This window comes from Sceloporus undulatus, chromosome 9, assembly GCF_019175285.1.
Source record: "Sceloporus undulatus isolate JIND9_A2432 ecotype Alabama chromosome 9, SceUnd_v1.1, whole genome shotgun sequence".
Taxonomy (NCBI): domain Eukaryota; kingdom Metazoa; phylum Chordata; class Lepidosauria; order Squamata; family Phrynosomatidae; genus Sceloporus; species Sceloporus undulatus.
The window spans coordinates 23,799,200-23,818,730 of record NC_056530.1 but is presented as its reverse complement, the minus strand read 5'-3'; the positions used below and the strand labels follow the sequence as shown (position 1 = coordinate 23,818,730).

The following is a 19,531-nucleotide window of genomic DNA, read 5'->3' as shown; positions in this document are numbered from 1 at the left end:
GATCTTATTAGGGCCTGCCCCAGAATATGGAATGGGTCTTCCTCTTTACGGCTGCCTCTTTTCCAGAATTTGGGAAAGTTACCTCTCTGGGTGAGGAATACAAGTCCCAGAATCCCCCATTCAGAATAGAGTGCAAACCACTGGTTGTCTTAATAAGAAAGCTCATCTGTGGTTCTGAGGTTGTTGTTTTTTACTCCTCCATCCAAAACTAGGTTGTTTCCAGACCTTGACAAAAGTTACTTTTCTGGCTATTGGAGATACTGATTCTTAAAGTTGTAATCATTTCAGTGAATAGATCTCTCCCTCTTGCATTGACTTAGAAATGTGACTTTTTTAAAGCTATAACTCCCAATGGTCTTGGTAGCTGGGGGATTCTGGGAGTCGTTGCCCCAAAGACATCACTTTCCCAGGCTGTGCTCCTTTCTGTCCCTGAAGCATTTCATTCCTCTGATGGATGTGGTGGTTGCAGTCTTTAAATGATTCTCCTGTCCTCATCTTTCCTTCTCCGGTATCAAACAGGCCGAGAACCTCTTGCTAGATGCTGATGCCAATATCAAAATAGCTGATTTTGGGTTCAGCAACGAATTCACGCTGGGTTCAAAGCTAGACACCTTCTGCGGGAGCCCTCCCTACGCCGCGCCGGAGCTCTTTCAGGGCAAGAAGTATGACGGGCCCGAAGTGGACATTTGGAGCCTGGGGGTGATCCTCTATACACTTGTCAGTGGCTCTTTGCCCTTCGATGGGCAGAACCTCAAGGTGAGGCTAAGAAGGAGGGGGAGATGGAGGAAAGGGGGAGATGCAGTTAAAGCAGCATTGAACTGCATTAATTCTGCAGTGTGGATGCAGCCCAGGAAAGAGAGGGACCAGCAGGCCCATCCAACTGGAAATACTCTTCTCACCAGTTATAGGAATGACATGTAGTTTGTTTTGTCCAAAGTACTTAGAAAAAATGGTCTTGATGATGGCGATGGTGATATTTTTTATTTATATAGCACCATCAAAGTGCATGACGTTTTACAAGTAAAACGACAAAAAGGCAGAGATAAGGCCAAAGGAGGGGAAATGTGGATGATGGGCTGGCTAGGAAGGAGAAGGTTGTTGGCAAGGGCCAGGTAATGCAGCACAGGGAGCTTGGCATTACCCTGATGGCACCCTCCTTTTGTAGGAGCTGCGGGAACGAGTCCTACGTGGCAAGTATCGCGTCCCCTTCTACATGTCCACAGACTGCGAGAACATCCTCCGGCGTTTCTTGGTGCTGAATCCAGCCAAGCGCTGCACCCTGGAGGTGAGGATCCCTGCGGGGAGAAAAGGATCCCAGTCCAAAGTGGAGAAAACGGAAGGGCAGGGAAGATGGAGATAAGCAGCTTGGTGGCCTGTTGGTGGGAGCTGTAACAGGAGCTGAGAAAAGCCCTTTTGGGGGTCTCAGACTCCCAGGAGTCCACTAGCCAGCATCAAATAATGAGCTGACTTGAATCCCATTCTGGGAGAAAGGAAGGCTTGGAAATCCAATAAATAAATAAGTAAAAACTTGTGGCAGAAGAGAAGAGCTGCTGCTTGAAGCAGGGATTAAAGCAGAGAATAGATAAGATGTGAAGGTCAGTTTTAAGGGGTTGGACAAGACCGAGAAACACAACTATATGTGCCCAGAAACCCACTTCCATAGAACCATAGAGTCAGAAGAGGTCTCCAGTGACCATTCAGTCCATCCCACTTCTGCCATGCAGGAAGATACCATCAAAGCAGCCCCAACAGATGGTCTTCCAGCCTCTGTTTAAAAGCCTCCAAAGAAGGAGACTCCACCACTTTCCAAGAGAGCATCTTCCTCTGTCAAACAGCTCTTAACACCAGGAAGTTCTTCCTAATGTTTAGGTGGAAACTCTTTTTCTGTAGCTTGCACCCTTTGCTCTGTGTCCTATTCTCTGGAGCAGCAGAGAACAAGCTTGCTCCCTCCTCAGTATGACACCCCTTCCAATATTTAAACAGGGCTGTCATATCACCTCTTAACCATCTTTTCTCTAAGCTAAACACCCCCAGCTCCCTAAGCCTCCTCTCATAGGGCTTGATGGTATCCAGACCTTTCATCAGAGTTGCAAAACCCCTGGCCCATGCTGGCTGGTGGATGCTGAGAGTCCTCATTGAAAAATGCAACTTATTCCAAGCTCAGGATGAGGCTGAGGAGATGGGTGGCACTGCCCTCCTGCCCTCTGATGGTGCCCAGGGAAGGCTGATGGATCTGGGGTGTCTTTTCTTCCTTCCCCCTTTCTATTCCCAGCACAAGCTGCTCCGCCCTTCTTCCTTTTCTTTTCTCCTCTTGGAAATGCAGTGTCCTTCCTCTGGACCCCCAGGGCAGGAGAAAGAGAAAGGCGCAGCTGGTGCGCTCGCCTCCTCCCAAGGAAAGGAGATGCCAACCCATCCCTGTTTCCCAGGCATGCATCAGCGCCACCGCCACCAACCTGTTTCCCTTGCAGGAAGCGCCAGGCCTTTAATTAGCTAATGTCTCCGTGGGATCTGGCCCTTCCCACCGACTTGCCTTGCCTCCTTCCCTGCCCCCCCTCCGCGGATGTCTGTAATTAGCCTAATCGACTCAGGGATAATTATATGGTGTGTGTTTCAGGGGGGAGGGGGTGGGCTAGGCCCATCTGCAGCGCCCCCACGTGGCACTTCCAGCCTGGCATCCTTGCTTTCTCCTCCCTTCGAAACAGACATGACGGTTGGGGGGCAAAAAGGTCTCGTGTTTGAATCTGGCGTGAATCCTTCAATAGTGCCCCTGAGCATGTCCCAAGGGCATTCCCCTCACCACTGAGTTTTAAAGGGAGGCACTGCTGAAAAAGCCCCCTGTATTGGGGACTGAATATGCCCCAGCCCCATTTTATGAACTCTTTTCTTCCCCCACTCCTCTCTGCAGCAAATCATGAAGGACAAATGGATCAACATTGGTTACGAAGGAGACGAGCTAAAGCCCTACAAGGAACCCGAAGAGGATTTTACGGACGCAAAACGCATCGGTAAGTGGGTGGGATGTAAAGTAGATGGTGATGAAGGTCCTTCAAAGTTGCATCACGAGCCCAAAGAGGATTTTGCAGATGTTAAACGACTCACTAAATGGGTGTAACATAAACTCATGTAGCGTAGTTCCTTGTAACTAGTTCCCTCTTTTGGAACCTGGGTGGTAATAAGGGTCCCACAAAGATGCATTGAACAAGGAATGAATTGGGTTATGTTGGACTAGCAAGCCATTTAGTTGTTTCAGCAAGCCATTGAAGAGTTATAGCAAGCTATTGATGTTGCTTCTCTAGAAAAGTTACTTTTAAGTGGCATTTCTAGAGGCCTAGGTATGTGGTGCCATCTTCTTATCAGTCCACAGGTTGGGTTTTCCTTCCCTTCTCAAGCAAGGAATGAAAAATATTAGATGTAATAGCTCGAGCTTTGGACTGTGATTCTGGAGACCAGAGTTCAATTCTCTGCTTGACCATGAAACCCATTGAGTGATCTTGGGCAAGTCACATTCTCTCAGCCAGGGACGTAGCCAAGGAGGGGTTCTTGGGGTCCGGACCCCCCCCTTCCGTTAGAAAAATGAATGGCGCGTGCTGCTGCACTGCCGCACCCAAGCCCCAATATAATGGTGGCACTTAGTCTGGACCCCCCTTCCTAAAATCCTGGCTACGTCCCTGTCTCAGCCTCAGAGGAAGGCAATGGCCAACTTCCTCTGAACAAATCTTGCCACGAAATCCCCATGATAGGGTCGCCATAAGTCGGAAATGGCTTGAAGGCCCACAATACACACAGACATACACACACAAAGAACTGTGTAACAAACAGCTACCACAGTGAATTGCCTCCCCTTAAACTGTTTTAAAGGACTGCTTTTAACAGGAGTGCTGTAGTTGTGTATTCCTGTGTGGCCGGGCGTTAGACTAGATTGTCCCTGAGGGTCCCTTCTGACTTGATGATTCTGTGATTCTGTATAGTCTTTTCACCTGTGTGTGAGCCATTGTTTTAGCTGTATTTGATTTTAACTTACATTGTGAGCTACCTTGAATCCCATCCAGGGAGAAAAGTGGGTCATGAATTAAATAATTTAATAAGAAAAATATCTATAAGGTTGTGCAGGGGGCCAGCTGAGCAAGAGATGAGGGGAATGTGAGTGGGTTTCATCTCATGGCAGCCTTTCCTGCCACCTCTGTCCTCTCTTTCTTCCCTCTCGCTCTCTCAGAAGTAATGGTGGGCATGGGCTACACACGCGAAGAGATCAAGGAAGCCCTGACCAACCAAAAATACAACGAAGTCACAGCCACTTATCTCCTGCTGGGCAGGAAGACTGAGGTGAGGAAGCCTGGTAGTGACTTGATGATGGGTAGGCAGTGGGCAGAGAGGGGCCCAGGTCCTTCAGCCTAGAAGGACCAAGCCCTGGGGGAAAGAAGCACAAAGCAGGAGGTGGATGGGTGGGCAAGCTGTTATTGGGGTCCATATGGGGGTTGCCCACCTATCCCACCTCTGTCACCAACTGGGAGGGTTGCTCACTATTCCACTATCCTTCCAGCCACTTTGAGGGTTGTCCTCCTGTCTCACCACTATGGCATCAAATGTGTGGACCTTCTCACTGCCCTCGTGGTTCCCTGTGCAAGACTTTTATTTGTCTCTAATGCCACCCCTGGATACTTCCACCCTTCAATCCATGTGCCTGAACTCAAGCACTCCAGCAGCCCTTAGCTTTCTCGGAGACACAAGTACACGATACAATCCCCATATCTGCAGGACCTATAGCCATAATTTCATTTACCCCGTTCAAGAGAAAAAGGTCCTCTCTAGGCATCTGGGGGTCTTCCAGCCTGACTCTGTGATGGGAGTCTTTGTAAGATGCTTCAGGTCTCACACTGAGAGAAAGGAGGGATGTGTGTCTATATACCAGACATATGTATAGGGTGATTCAAAAAGATTGGCAAAAAAGTAAAGCTGTTGTCACTCAGTTTTGCACCATTCTTTTTAAATCACCCTGTGCAATATGTATATAGGCCCATTCATGCATCTTGCTCCAGGCCCAGCGTCTCCGTGATCCCAGGTGTAATGGCCTTGCTTTCTTCCCAGCAGGTGGAAGGGGGTGAGTCGCGTACAGGTAGCAGCCTCTCGTTGGCCCGAGTGCGGGCGCCCAGCGAGGTCTCCAACGGGACCAGCAAGTCCTCCTCCTCTTCGTCGCACTCCAAGAGCCAAAGGAGCTCTTCCACTTACCACCGGCAACGACGGCACAGCGACTTCTGTAAGTGACCCCCGCCCCAGCATTGCTGCTACCATCCCATGCCATCTTTGCCCAGTCTTGGACCTGGTTCCTTTGGTCACCACCTGCACCGATGCCAGCCAGTTCTAGGCTGAACAAGCTGTTCCTTACCAGTCCACAGACATTTAGAAACATACTTTACTACTACTACTACTACAACTAATAATAATAATAATAATAATAATAATAATAAATGTCCCTGTACTGGAAGGAAGGAGGAATATAAAAAAATAATCTCTCTGAAAATCTTAGCCACAGTTGCAGGCGAAACATCAGGAATGTGACCACGTAGCCTGGAAAACACACAGAAAACTACGGATGCAGCTATGAAAGCCTTCGACTTCACAATAATAATAATATTATAAGAATACTTCCAGCTAGGCAGAGGATGAATTATTTCAGTTTTGCAGCCTTTTGATGCTGCCCATGCCCCCTTTTCTTCCTCATCCTCTGCCTAGCTGGAAGTATTTTTAGTAGCATTAGTATTGGTGAAGGAAGGCTGGAGAAGTACAGACTTTCAGTGTTGGGGTATGGCAATGCACCTACACTTAACATTGCAAAAATAAATGGGAAAGAAACCCTTCTCTGGCTATGTGTACCTGTCTGCAACAGGCAAAGTAAACACCACTTTGAGCAAGCATGAAGAGCAAAACGGAGAGAAAAGGAGAAAGCAGGTAAACCTGCCTCACCAGCTGCCTTCAGCCAGACCTCTAAGTTTGTCCACCAGAGTGGAAGCCACATAAGGAAAGTAGAGGCTAGTGAAAGCAAAAGTTCTCCTGGATGCATTTTGCAAAAGGGTTTTAAAATGTTGCTGTTTAGTTGTGCAAGCCTTGCCTGACCTCTTTGTATCATTTCACATATGCCTAACTTTAGTTTTGTAGCAAACGTTTGCTGAAACATGTTAAACTGATTTCCCCCCGATTATTTAATTGTTTTCTTACTTTGCTGTTTTGAGGATTTTTTAAGCAATGTCTTTAACAACTTTTTTATTATTATTGCAGGCTGCTTTATTGGGTGCCATTCTGCAAAAAAAAAGGCAGGGCATAAATAAATATAATAAGGGAAAATAATAGATTCTTTTCATGCAGTGTAGGAACCAGTGTGTGAGTGTTGGACTATGACTCTGGAGACCAGGGTTTGATTTGCAGCTCAGCCATAGAAACCCAAGTGTCAGCCTCAGAGGAAGGCAATGGCAAACCTCCTCTGAACAAATCTTGCCAAGAAAACCCCATTGTAGGTTCACTGCCTTAGGGTCGCCATAAGTCAGAAATGTCTTGAAGGCACACAATGCACACACACACCTGCAATTGTCCTCTGTGGCCTGAAAGCCCCACTTGGCTCTGATAAAGCTGCCTTGGCAACCTTGACCATCACATCCCTCTTTCCCTGATCCACATCTCAGGATTGCTCTTTCCCTTCTTCTTCTTCTTTGCTCCTTTATCACTCTCTTTCTCTCTGTTCCATTCTCTCCTTCCAGGCGGTCCCTCTCCAGTGCCTATGCATCCAAAGCGGAGCCCCACAAGCACCGGGGATGGCGAGTTGAAGGAGGAGCGCATGCCGTCGCGCAAGGCCAGTTGCAGCGTGGTGAGCAGCGGACGGGGCATCCCCCCCTCCAGCCCCATGGTGAGCAGCGCAAACAACCCCAACAAATCGGAGATCCCCGACCGGCGCAAGGACAGCGCTGTAAACACAGTAAGCGGGTGTTGGTCACCTTGAACATGTCCGATCTTGGCTGATTTCAGAAGCTAAGCAGGGCAGGCCTGGCCAGTACTTGGATGGGAGACCTCTAGGAAGGAATCCCAGGCATCTCCAGGGTGGGCTAGGGAAGAATCCTGCTTCAAACCCTGGAGAGATATTACTTCCAGTCAGAGTTGAAGATAATGGCCTTGATGGACCAAGGAACGCACTTGGTAAAATGTTTGTGAATTTCATCCAGTTTGGAAAGTGCTTTAACTGCCATGGCAACATCCATTGGAATCCTGGGGTTTGTAATTTAATCAGGCCCAAGAGGTTTCTGGATGAGAATTTTAAATGCCTCTCCCTAAACTGCAAATCCCAGGATTCCATAGGATGCTACAGTGGAATATAGTGCCACAGCTGTATTGTGATAAGGAGCCAACTCTACCTCCATCTCAAATTGTTTCTGACCCTCTGCTGACAAGTTGTATGAACCATGTGCATGCCTGTATACGGACACATGCATGAAGACGACATCACCATAAGCAGGTGTAGAAGTTCACCTGGGCACCCAGCCTCGGCTGATACACCTGGATTTGTTAATGTTTTTGTTCAGAGTCTTGATTTTGACCTGGGATCTTACTCTCTCCTTATAGAACAACATTCCCTCTAGTATGATGACACGGAGGAACACCTACGTGTGTACGGACAGGCCTGGCGGGGAACGCCACTCTCTGCTCCAGAACGGAAAAGAGAACAGGTGAGATCGGGCAGCGTTTGGGAGCAGGTTGGGGCAGAGGTTTTAATTCCAAAAGGGACTCCTGTTTTGATTCTGCCCTGGCAAACCTGCCCTACATTCCAGACTTGTGGCTACTCCACCGGTGCAGAATAGTCCCACTCTAGTCTGCTTTGAAATATTGTATTCATTTCTGGGCACCACTATTCAAGAGGGATACTGTATTGATAAGTTGTCAATGGTGAAAGGTCTGGAAACCATAAAGCCCTATGAGGAGTGGCTTAGGGAGGTGGGTATGTTTAGCCTGGAGAAGAGAAGGTTTAGATGTGATATGATAACCCTATTTAAATATTTGAAGGGGTGTCATATTGAGGAGGGAGCAAGTTTGTTTTCTGCAACTCTACAGAATAGAACACAATGGAGCAATGCATGCACACTACAGGAAAAGAGATTTCACCTCAACATTAGGAAGGACATTCTGATAGTCAGAGCTGCTTGACAGTGGAAGATGCTGCCTTGGAGTGTGGTGGCCTCTCCTCCTTTGGAGTTTTTTAAACAGAGGCTGGGTGTCCATGTATTCCTCTATGGCAGAATGGGGTTAGATTGGATGACCCTGCAGGTCTTTTTAACTCTAGATTCTATGCTTCTAGAAGAGGCAGCCTTGTGTTTGCATCCATTTCTCTTTCTGCTTTGCAGGAACTCAGGCAGGTTGAGGTCTGAATCTTGGAAATGTCTCCCAGAGCCTTTGAAATCTTGGCCTTTGTTAACTTTTTAAAAAGAGTTCTGCAGGTGTGGAAGCTTGTGTATCCATTTGAGAGTGAAAAAATTAGACAGTTCAGACAAGTTGTGGTTGGACCACAAATCCCAGAATCCAGCAGCAAAAACCTAACAACCCTCCCAAGTCCTGTTTGTCACATTGTCTGCACTAAAAATGCCAGTTTCCACACACAGAGAAAGCAGTGTGTCTTTTTGCAGAACAGATCCCAAACTACAAATTGTCCTTGAAAGCTTCATAGTTTTCGGGGGGGGGGATTTGTTTTTGTCTATGAGAATGAAGTTTGTGACGGTTGATGTCCCTAATCCATTGGGGATGTCTTTTGAACTACTTCCTGGGAGACAGTGTTGGAGATGGTGGGGAGAAGTGGGATCTCTTTGCTTGTTGTTATGGGGAACTCGGCTGCCTTTGATTTCCCGTCTCTCCCCCCCCCCCCATGCCCTCCCAGGCAGGAGGTCTATACCCAGCATCCGCTGCCCTCGTTTCTGTCTCTTCCCATGGACTCTGGCTCACTGCTGGCCACAGGCCCAGTTTCCACTGGCCTTGTTCTGGCTTGACGTGGCCTTGGCCCCGGGTTCTTCATGTGACGATGGGCTGTGGGAGAATCCAGGACAGGCCTCAGGGACAGGGACGGGCATCTCTCCTCCGATCCCAGGAAAGCGCATCTCCTCAGCCTGCAGACTAGGGCTGCATCCACACTTGAGGAATAACCCAGTTTGGCCCCGCTTTCACTGCCCTGGCTCAAGGTTATGGGATTCTGGGAGTTGGAGTTTGTTGTGGGCCCAGAGTGGAGCCCCTTCGACAGCAAAAGTGAAATGCACAGATGGGTGACAACTGATTGGACAACAATAGATATGAAAGGGATCTAAGAGTCTTAGTAGATCACAAGCTGAGTCAACAGCATGATGCAACAGCTAAAAAAAGCCAATGCAGTTCTAGGCAACATCAATATGAGTGTAGTCTCTCAAGGGAAGTAATAGTGCTACTGAAATCTGCTTTGGTCAGACTTCACTTGGATGGTCCTAATCATCTATTCCGAATGTCCACTCTATGATTCTATGCCATGGGACCAACAATGTCTTTCCCATCATCCTATAGCTCTGTCACCAGCCGGGTGCCTCCAGCCTCCCCCTCCACCCACAGCATTGCCACCTCGTCCACCTCTTCAGACCGGACACGGCTCTCTCGTGGCACCAACATCCGCAGCACTTTCCACGGCGGCCAAGTGCGGGATCGACGTGGGACTGGGGTGCAAAACGGGCCACCCACCTCTCCCACCCTTTCCCATGAAGCCACTCCGCTGCCCCAGAGCCGCAGCCGGGCCACTTCCAACCTCTTCAGCAAACTCACGTCGAAACTCACACGAAGGTGAGCAACCCACCAAGGGACTGGAGATGGGGGGGGGGGCAAAGCAGCAATGTGTATATGTGTGTGTGTGGGGGGGAACATCCTTCTCTGGTATGGACAGAGGTGTCACTAAGAGGGTGCAGAGAGAGTGGGCTGCACCAAGTAATACCCTAAAGTTGGGGGTGATGCCACTGCTCCCCAAATGTCTGCCTTTTGGAATAAATGGGCTGTGGGGTTCATCCACGTCCCTTTAAAACCCTGGAGCACAGCAGAACAGTAGGCATGAGCAGGGCAAGGGTTTGTGAATAAAGAAATGAGAGGCCTCAGGGTGTTTTTTTAAAATGTTTACTCTTTACATTTTCTCTATAAACAATCAAATTACCAAATTTTCATTTTAATCACACGAAACTATGTAAATGTAACTATATGTAGGCTGTGCTTATGATGCTGCAATTTAAAGGTATAATTTTAATGTGAGCCAGCATGGGACAGAGGTTTGAGTGTTGGGCTGTGATTCTGGAGACCAGGGTTTGATTCCCAGGTCAGCCACGAAATCCACTGGGTGATCTTGGTCAAGTCACACTCTCTCAGCTTCAGGGGGAAAGAATGGCAAACCTCCTTTGAACAAATCTTGCCACGAAAACCCTCTGATAAGTTTTTTCTTAGGGTCATTGTAAGTCAGAAATGACTTGAAGGCACACAGCAGCAACAAGTTTTTATGTCACAACTGTTGCCGTTACATGCAGTGATATATGGGAATTATGATTTATGAGTAACATTAATTCAAAAAAGCCTTACTAAGGATTCTGCCTGGTGTGGTATGGGAGGTCAATGGGGGAGTGATGCCACAGGTTACAGCACCGGGTGATGCCAACCCTAGTGATGCCACTTGGTGTGGAGAAATAGAAATGGACCAGGCATGCTGGCTGTCTCCTTCCAACTAGTTCATCCCCCCCCCCAGTTGCCTTTGATTTTGTGCCCTCTGTTATCCTAAAACAGAAGTTGTTCCAAGAGTGAAATTCCTACCAAGGCTGTGAAGGTGTGATGGTCCTACAGGGTTTTCCTTGTTGTGTTGCATGGGAATTTAATAAGCCATACTAGCCACAGGATTCTGGGAGCTTTAATCCCAAAGAATTAACTTTTCTGAGCTCTGAATGTGTTTGCATGCTGAACAACCTCAAATGCATTTGTTCTCAGCCACTGGCACATAAATTATCTGCTCATGTGGAAGCAACCTCAATGTGCTTAAGAAGAAGCTCTTTTCTCCCCATCTGCAGGTCCTCAGGATGCAAAGGTGGCATGAAACCCAGGGTACCTCTGCACTGCAGAAATGATGCAGTTTGAGACCACTTTTAGTGCTGTAGCACCACTCTATCGAATCCTGGGATTTGTTGTTTTGACAAAAGTCTTTTGCCTTCTCTGTCCAAAAAGTTTGGATGCCTCCCAGAACTAGAAATCCCAGGGTTCTGTAGGATGGAGCCATGGCAGTCAAAGTGCATTATTTCTGCCATGTAGATGCACCCTTGGCCTCCCACAAGCCACCCCTGGGTCGCTTTTGTCCATCCCTGGCTTCTCTGCTCCTGGGAAAGGATTGCTCTCCTCACTAACCTCCTTTGCTTCCCTCCTCCTCTCCCTCCTCCGCCTCCTTCTCCTCTTCCCCCACGCCTGTTTCACTCTGGCTTTTCTCTGTTTTCAGGGTCACTCTTGACCCCTCTAAGCGGCAGAATTCTAACAGGTGCGTCTCGGGCGCTTCAATGTCTCAAGGATCTAAAATCAGTAAGTCTGGCTGCTCCTGGTTTCTTTTTTTGGCTGAGGGGTAAGGCTTCCTCGCTTGCTTGCCTGCCGGCCTCTGGCTGCCTTCCCTTTGGCTTCACCCCTCTCCTCTCATCCCCGTCTTCTCTCTTTTGCTCTCTTGTAAAAGATTCTTGCCTTTCTCCTTGGCTAGAAAGCAAAGGAATTCCCCAAGAAATAGGCAGCCTGTCCTTGAGGCTGCATTCGCACTGCAGAGATAATCCAGTTTGACACCGCTGCCATGGCTCAGTGATAGGGAAATCTGGGAATTGTAGTGTTGGGTGACATTTAGCCTTCTCTGTCATAGAGGCTTGGTGCCACAAGAAGCTTCTATTTCCAGAATTCTGAGTTAAAAAGTGATGTCAAAGTGTTTCATTTCTGCAATGCGGATGCAGCCTGGATCTACCAAAAGGCAAAGGTACGGAGCCACCAGCCTGCCCTTCCCTCATAATCTCAGGCACACAGAGGAGCCGGTTGCAGAAAGACTCTCTGCACGTACTCAGAGACACCCTGTTCCTTATATTTTCTGGGCCCAGCCCTTTGGCTACAGTTGCAAAAAGACTCTGTACAGACTCAGAGGCACCCTCTTCCTTATATTCTAGCTCTGAGTTCAGCCCTATGGCTATGGTTGCAGAAAGACTCTCTGCACATACTCAGAGACACTCTCTTCCTTATATTCTAGCTCTAAACAAAGCCCTATGGCTACTCACCAGCCGTAAGTGTGTAAGATCAATAAGCAAGGCCCTGGTAACCAGGACAGACCAGGAGTATGAGTTACCCAAGGGTCCAGGGCTTGGCTCCTTGCTCCACCTGGTTATTGTTCCAGAATTAGGCTGCAACCTCTACTCCATAAGATGGCAGCCATAAGCAAGGGGACCCTGTGCTAACTTCTCTGCCCCCTTCTTAATCCTTAATGGGGTAACAGGCCTAACCAAAGGATTTAATATTGCCCTGTATTAAAACTCCCTGCCAACAGAAAGCTAGCATTTCAGGGAGAAGGCGAGGAAAGAACAGTGTATTGACCTGCTAACTCTGACATGCCAACTTGTGTTCTCTTTGTGCTATGGATTTGAGTTAAGTGGGTGGTATGGAAGAGTCTTCCAACAGTTGCGCTTCTCTTCTGCACCCATTTGCAATCTGAATTGGTTCAGTCAGTATCCAGGTAGACCCCCCACCCACCCACCCCAGAGGGACTAAGCCCTCCATTCGCAGCACAACTGAGGGCTGATGGTGCAGAGAGGAGGCAGGTGAAAGTAGCAGGTCTTTCCCCATCCTTTGGTGGCCAGAAGCAGGGAAAAGTCCACCTACTGGCACCTTTCCTGTGCCTCACTCCCTGCCTTTCTTGCTTTTGCTCTGACATGACTGCTGTCCTGCTCTTTCTCCTTTTCAGGGTCGCAGACGAACCTGAGAGAATCAGGGGACCTACGCTCACAAGGTATGTTTCCTACTCCCTTCCCAACTAGCATGGCATTGGGTTGGGACCACTTCCCTGGCCAGTGCATCCTCCTTTGAGGGCAGAGGGAACAGATTTCCCCCACAAACTGTATATTGCTGTGAGCATTCCCTGTTGCAATGCCATGCATGTTGTACTACCTTGGTCTTGAATGGGCAATTCAAAACCATTAGCTTTGCAAAAACGTGTTGGTGATGAAAACAGCAAGGACTGCTTTGTTGATAATAAAAAGGACTGCCTGGACTTGCTGGGTCTTTGATGGAGTTTACCAGTGGGGACTGTCAAGATGAACATCCCTGCACTCCACAATTTATTCCAACAACACTGGTGGATGGATGGCCATCTGTCGGGGATCCTTTGATTTGGATTTCCTGCATGGCAGGGGGTTGGACTGGATGGCCCTTGCGGTCTCTTCCAACTCTATGATTCTATGGTTGTTGGGTCCTCCATTTTCCAGAGCTTGGACATGTTGCTTTTCATGAGCTATAACTTTCAAAATCTCCCAGGAGTTGTCATCTCCCCAAAAGAACATTTCCAGGTTCTTTCCTAAGATCTTAATGGCAGTATGTAAGTAGAGATTGGACAAAGCTGCAGTGAAATGTATGCTGCCCCCTCCCCTTCCGTGTGCCTGGTACTTTTATATCTTCCCTTCCTTCCAAGGCAGCTTGCAACATAGATTAAAACAGAAGTGACCTATTAAATTTTTTTTTATAGAAACTACAAAACATTTCACTACAGAATCCCATTAAAAACACTTAACAGGTTGAGTCTCCCTTATCTGGATTGCTTGCAACCAGAAGTATTTTGGATTATGGATTTTTTCGGATGTTGGAATATTTACATATACATAGTGAGATATCTTGGCGATGGAGCCCAAATGTAAACATGAAATTCATTTTATATACACCACGTACACATAACCCAAAGGTAACTTTATACGTAGTTTTGCGCACGAAACAAAGTTTGGGTACACTGAACCATCCGAAAGCAAAAGCGTCACTTTCTCGGCCCACCCAGGTGGACAGCTTTGCATTTTGGAATATTTTGGAATTCCGGATAAGGGAGACTTAGCCTGCATAGAGAGACACAGACTTCCAGATAGGCTGATTCTGGTAGTCTTTTGGGTTTGGTGTTTTTCCTCACCGGTGTATCATGCTGACTTCCTTTGACTCTCTGCCTCCAGTTGCAATTTACCTTGGAATCAAAAGGAAGCAGAACCCCGGCTGCTCCGATTTACCTGGAATGTGAAGCTCACCAGCACCCGCTCCGCCGACGCCATACTGGCTGCCCTCCGCCAGGCCACAGACTCTGCCAACTGCTACTGCCACCAGACGGAGCCCTTTGTCCTGTCCTGTATGTACGAGAAGAGCCCCAGCGAGCACTACTGCACCTTCGAGGTGGAGGTGTGCAGACTCCAGCGGTTGGGCGGACTCCATGGGGTGCTTTTCCGGCGCCAAGCCGGCACCTCCCTGGCCTTCCGCAGCTTGGTGGGCAAGATCTCCGACCAGCTGCAACTCTAGGGGGCTGGATCTGCTCTGCGTCAACTGACCCAGAAGGCCGGAAAACTATCGGAGGAGAAGGCTGCATTGGGGCGGACGTGACCCTACCCACCCGACCTGGTTGTAGAAGCTCTCGGGGGCATGGTCTTGTGTCACAACAAGATGAGGAGTTGCTCTGGAGGGTACCTGCTGGTTTTCCAGCTGGCACTACGGACTTGTGGGGTGGTGGATGTGAGATGTGGGGTGCTGAAGAGAGGAACTCCACTCGGACATACGAGGAGGAGCATCTTCCCCTTGCCAGCAACCCTTCCCTGGCCCAAAGCTCCAGGCTGCTGCAAGAAATGGTTGGGAGGTGGAGGAGGGATGAAAAGGGGAAAAGTCAGATGCAAAGGTCATGGCTTCTCTGTGGCTAAGAGCAGCCAAGCCAAAGGCTTGCTAGGTCTCCTTTCCTTTATTTTTTTCCTGACAAAGAGGAAATCTTGCAGTGGCGGGAGCGTGTGAGCCAGAGCCAACATGGCAAGGGAAGAAGAGCAGTGGGCCAAAACTGGTGTCGTGGACACCCCACCCTACACTTCTGGCTTATTCATGTCATCCCCCAACACTACTCCAGTGCTTGGATCCCTCTGGTCATTATGCTTCCCGGCCCCTGAATCTCATCCCACCACAACCAATTTTAAGGAGCCACCATTTTCCTTCATTGGCACATGTCCCTCCATCTTGAATCCAGAAATTGAGGGGAAGAGGGGAAGCTTCAGATTTTCAAACCAGAGATAGTTTTTAATCCCAGGTATAAATGTAGCATTTGGAGTCGATAGCTGCGGGGAAGCAGATTCTAATCCACATCGAATTGGACTCTGTGTGTTTAAATAACAATAATAGTTACCAGAGGGAGTCCAAACCCCACAGATTTAGTCCTGTCTGCCCCCACCAAGGAGGAATACAATAAATATCCCAAATATTTGGAGTAGGTCAGCCCTTAGTCCCAAGCGAAGGAGCAACATTACTGAAAGGGCCATGCGTTGGGGTGCCGGAAACTGGGAGAAGTCTTGAGGTCAGGGCAAGGCCAGATAGAAATGGCTGGCATGGAAATGGGGTGGGACATGGGGCTGCTATCCCAGAGGGGAATAGTTAGGGGTTCGAGTGGGGTCCCTGGGCAACTCCTGAAGCCATTTGACATTGGGCTTCAGCTTGACCACTGCAGCTCCTAGAGGTGGACTTCGGCCTCCGCTACGCAGACCCCCAAAGTGCACCAAGCTCTCGAGAGGTGGCCAGCCCCTTGCCACTGTTACGCCAACCCCCTCCCTCCACATTGCTGGACTTAGGAAACAAACAATATAAAAACCAGAACCCCCGGTGCTGAGACCGCTCTCTAGCGGAGGCTGGCCCTCCCAGGGGTTGGTTCAAGGGCTCACTCAGACCGATCATCCCAAAAGCTGGGCACCTTGCTGGAGCTGGCTCTCTCACTAGTGAAAGGGGGAAGGAAATTCCGTATCTGGCATGGCACTTTGCAGGACGGACTCTGGGCACCCTTGGCAAGACCGACAGGCCCTCCACCCTGGAAGTGGGCCTTGCCACTATTGACCGGCCACGGCAGGTGGCAGCTGAGGATGAATACGGAGGGGGGGTCTGGTCTCAGATGGCGGAATGGGCATCTGAGTGAGCTGGGGCAGCAGGGAAGGGGGTGAAGGACCCCCATCCCAATCCTGGTAGGAGGGCAGGTGGAGCTTGCAGGGTCCTCACCCAGGTCATTGCAGAGGATGCTGACTTTGGCAGCTCTTAATGGGGAAAATTAAGTGGGTTCCTTTCCTTCCCTGACCCCCCCCCCTTTGCCACGTTCTCCTCCTCCCATTCTGTACACTGGTTCCCCTCCCAACACCACCCCAATTCTTCGCCTGCCCACCCCTCAAATCCTGCCCCTCTTCCCCATCTGTACAGCCTCCCCTGTAAATAATAGTCCAGTTAGCCCCCTGTATCATTGGGTAGAGATTATTAAATGAGCCAGCCCTGTAGCCTTGGGACGATTGTAAGTTATTCCAGCCCCAGAGCGATGGTCTGTACTGAATCCTTAATAAACGTAGAAAGCCTCTTCCCGCGTCTGGCTTTCTGTCCTTCTCTCTGCTCTCTATACAGGCCTCTTTAGCAGAGGACTGCTTTGGAGTGAGGAATGGCTTTTTAAAGAAAGAATCACCAGGGCTTACTTGGGACCTCATCATCTGCAAGGCTGAAGGATGTGCATGTAAGAGGAAGGGTGCTCTGCATATGTTCAGAAGTGCTGTTGTTGCCTTTCATCTTGGCCACTCAGGAAGGCTAAACATGACCTCCAGGTTGAGCATCTCACTACAATACCAAGTTGGCCATTATTAATTTTAAAAAAAATTCTATGCAAGTATTTATATCCTCCTGTCATGAGATGATGCTGCAATCTCTTGCTTGAGCTTCAACTCCCAGCAGCCCTAGCCAGCATCATTAACGGTGTGGAAATATGGGAGTTGCAGTTTAGCAGCCTCTGGAGGACTTCATTTTTTCCATCCTTGACTTAATCAGATCAAATTGGAGGACCAGGTGTTCATCAGCTCCTGGACTTCATGGGGAACATGTCGCCCTCCAATTTGATGTGAGCTGTTACTGATCCACAACTCCCATCATCCCTGACCACTGGAAGAGCAAGCTGATGCTGGTGCAAGTAATGAGTTGTTGCTCACCAACAGCTGAAAGGCCATGCATTCCTCAACCCTGACCTACACCACTGTCTTGGTGTGCATAATGTCAGTCTGATGCCTCTGGAAAATCTTCAGAGAGAACGTGAAGGCAGTGGACATCTCCTGTTTTGAAGCCCTCATGACCACTGACAGCATCGCATCTTGTGGCATGGCCTTCTATGAGCTAATAAGAAGCTTAACTTGTCCATTTGGGAGCAGGATGCTAAGTGAGAGACTTATGCAACTCTTTCAGGGCTCATCTATACTTGCCATAGTACTCCAGGCTGCCATTGGAGTATTCTGGCCCCAAAATTGCCCTTTACCTTGCAGGTTTTCAGCTCTCTTTCCCCAGTGATGAAGGATGGCTGCCTTTCCACGTGGTCCCTATTTATTGCCTGGTGCCACTGCTGAGGTCAGAACAAGGCACCCAACCATGCTATGGATGCTGGGTACCTTGTTCCAAACTCAGAGTGACTTGCACCCATAGCAGGGACACTGAGTAACCATGCATGAAAAAACATCTACCAAGTGGGCAGCTTCCTACTACCTGCCACTAAGGAATTCCTTTTTGGGACCCCTCCACCCCTCCCCCGCTGGCCAAGAATGAAGAAGGAAAAGAAAACCAGGAGAAGGAGAAGTCTGTGAGAGGGAGGCAAGGCTTTGTGGCCTACCCTTAGTTTATTAACTCCATCCAGAATGGCTCAGGGGACGGGAGTGTTGGAGGTGACCAAGGGGCACTGCCCTCCAGAGACCCTCGCCCTCTCCTTGGCAAGAGAGAGGAGGGATCCGAGGGGTGTTACCGGGAGCCTTGGGGTCACATGCAGCCCCCGGAGTCCGAGCCCCGATCCGCACGCAGGGTGGGCCATGTGGCGGGTGGCGCCACTCACTTCTGAGCAGGGATCATGTCATCGATGGCCTGGCCTTTCTCCAGCTTCTTCTCCATCTCAACCATGAGCTTCACGCCATCAACCACCAGCTGGACCTGCTCCACCTCGGAGGAACCCAGGCGGTCAGCGTTGGAGATGTCAAAAACGGCACCCACGGCCTCGGTGTCCACACCGCCTGTCATGGGGAAGGGGTGAAACGGAAGGAGAAGGAGAATCACCTTGGGTCATTTGTCCCATCCAACCAAGGTCAAACTGTGGTCTGTTGAGATCAGCCACATAGCAGCTTTGAAAGTTGCTCCCCGGATCTCTTTTGCAACCTTGGAAATCTGAGAGGCTGAGCTAGGGAAAATGTCCCTTTTTTGGATTTTTGTTCTTCTTGTGTGCCTTCAAGTCATTACTGACTTATGGAGACCCTAAGGCGAACCTATCATGGGGGTTGGCAAGATTTGCCATTGGCATCATCTGAGGCCCAGAGCATGTGACTTGTCCAAAGTTGCTCAGTGGGTTTCATGGCCAACCTGGAAATTGAACCCTGGTCTCCAGAGTCATACTCCAACACTCAAACCACTGTGCCATGCTGGCTCACACTAAAATTATGCCTTTAAATTACAATACCAGTGTCGAAGTTGAACACTCAAACTACTGCACCACTCTGGATTACAACTCCCAAGTCAAAGTGTGGTCACAGTGGCAAAAGTTGTTAATGAGGAGGAACAGACAAGCTGAGAGAGGCTGCAGCAGTTTGCTTTTGCCTGAATTTCCTGGGAAGAGCAAGATCACTGCTGAGTCAATGGGGCACAAAGGATTTTTAGACTCTGGATTTTGCAAAAATTGAAGGAAGTTGCATTGCATTTTTTTTTTTGCACTGCATTTTGCAGCAACTGAAGTGAGCTGAGGACAAAGGGGGAAAGTGGGAGGAGGAAAGGAAACGGGGGCATTTTAAAAGCAGTTGAGGAAGTGGGATGGCAGAGGATTAATCTGGGCTTTCCTTGCCAAATCAGGACAGTGTGAAGGTATGCAACTGTGGTGTACCTACACACGTCCTTTCCCTCTTTTCCTTACCTGTGCCACGCTTCTGCAGGCGGAGGCGCTTCAGGATCTCCTCAAACTTGGCGTGCTTGCTGAGGTGGGCCAGTTTGACATGGACGCCTCCGCGGAGACCGGTGCCCAGGTTGGAGGGGCAGGTCAGGACGTAGCCCAAATGCTCGTTCCAGCTGAAAGGGTGGCCGGCTTGCTTGAAGATCTCCTCAATCTGCAAAGGGAGAGAAGGGGATGGCAAAAGGAATGCTTAACTAAGAATCCCAAAATCTGGGATCCCCACTAGAGCTATGCTATGCTATCTCAAATCTCACATTATACAGAGCAGGGCTAGGCAACCTTTTTGAGCCGGGGGCC

At 49.1% G+C, this 19,531-nt stretch overlaps 2 protein-coding genes across 6 annotated transcripts in view; one reads left to right on the top strand and one right to left on the bottom strand.

Annotated features, from left to right (window-relative positions):
- MARK4 (microtubule affinity regulating kinase 4) overlaps positions 1 to 16,636 on the top strand; it is a 39,029-nt gene extending 22,393 nt beyond the window's left edge. For 2 of the 5 annotated variants that reach the window (XM_042440425.1, XM_042440429.1), the window contains exons 8-17: positions 520 to 756; positions 1,166 to 1,285; positions 2,906 to 3,005; positions 4,214 to 4,323; positions 5,086 to 5,254; positions 6,750 to 6,964; positions 7,606 to 7,709; positions 9,559 to 9,828; positions 12,989 to 13,033; positions 14,235 to 16,636. In XM_042440425.1, the coding sequence (XP_042296359.1) occupies positions 520 to 756; positions 1,166 to 1,285; positions 2,906 to 3,005; positions 4,214 to 4,323; positions 5,086 to 5,254; positions 6,750 to 6,964; positions 7,606 to 7,709; positions 9,559 to 9,828; positions 12,989 to 13,033; positions 14,235 to 14,571 (1,707 nt within the window). In that variant the 3' untranslated portion in view covers positions 14,572 to 16,636. Of the gene's footprint in view, positions 1 to 519; positions 757 to 1,165; positions 1,286 to 2,905; positions 3,006 to 4,213; positions 4,324 to 5,085; positions 5,255 to 6,749; positions 6,965 to 7,605; positions 7,710 to 9,558; positions 9,829 to 11,503; positions 11,584 to 12,988; positions 13,034 to 14,234 lie in introns of all 5 variants that reach the window. The other 3 variants (XM_042440428.1, XM_042440427.1, XM_042440426.1) reach the window with 3 other exon arrangements.
- A 1,251-nt stretch (positions 16,637 to 17,887) lies between these two features.
- CKM (creatine kinase, M-type) overlaps positions 17,888 to 19,531 on the bottom strand; it is an 11,636-nt gene continuing 9,992 nt past the window's right edge. Inside the window, exons 7-8 of the mRNA XM_042440942.1 lie at positions 19,199 to 19,388; positions 17,888 to 18,311 (exon numbers count right to left, since the gene is read on the bottom strand). Of these exons, the coding sequence (XP_042296876.1) occupies positions 18,133 to 18,311; positions 19,199 to 19,388 (369 nt within the window). The 3' untranslated portion in view covers positions 17,888 to 18,132. The remainder of the gene's footprint in view (positions 18,312 to 19,198; positions 19,389 to 19,531) is intronic.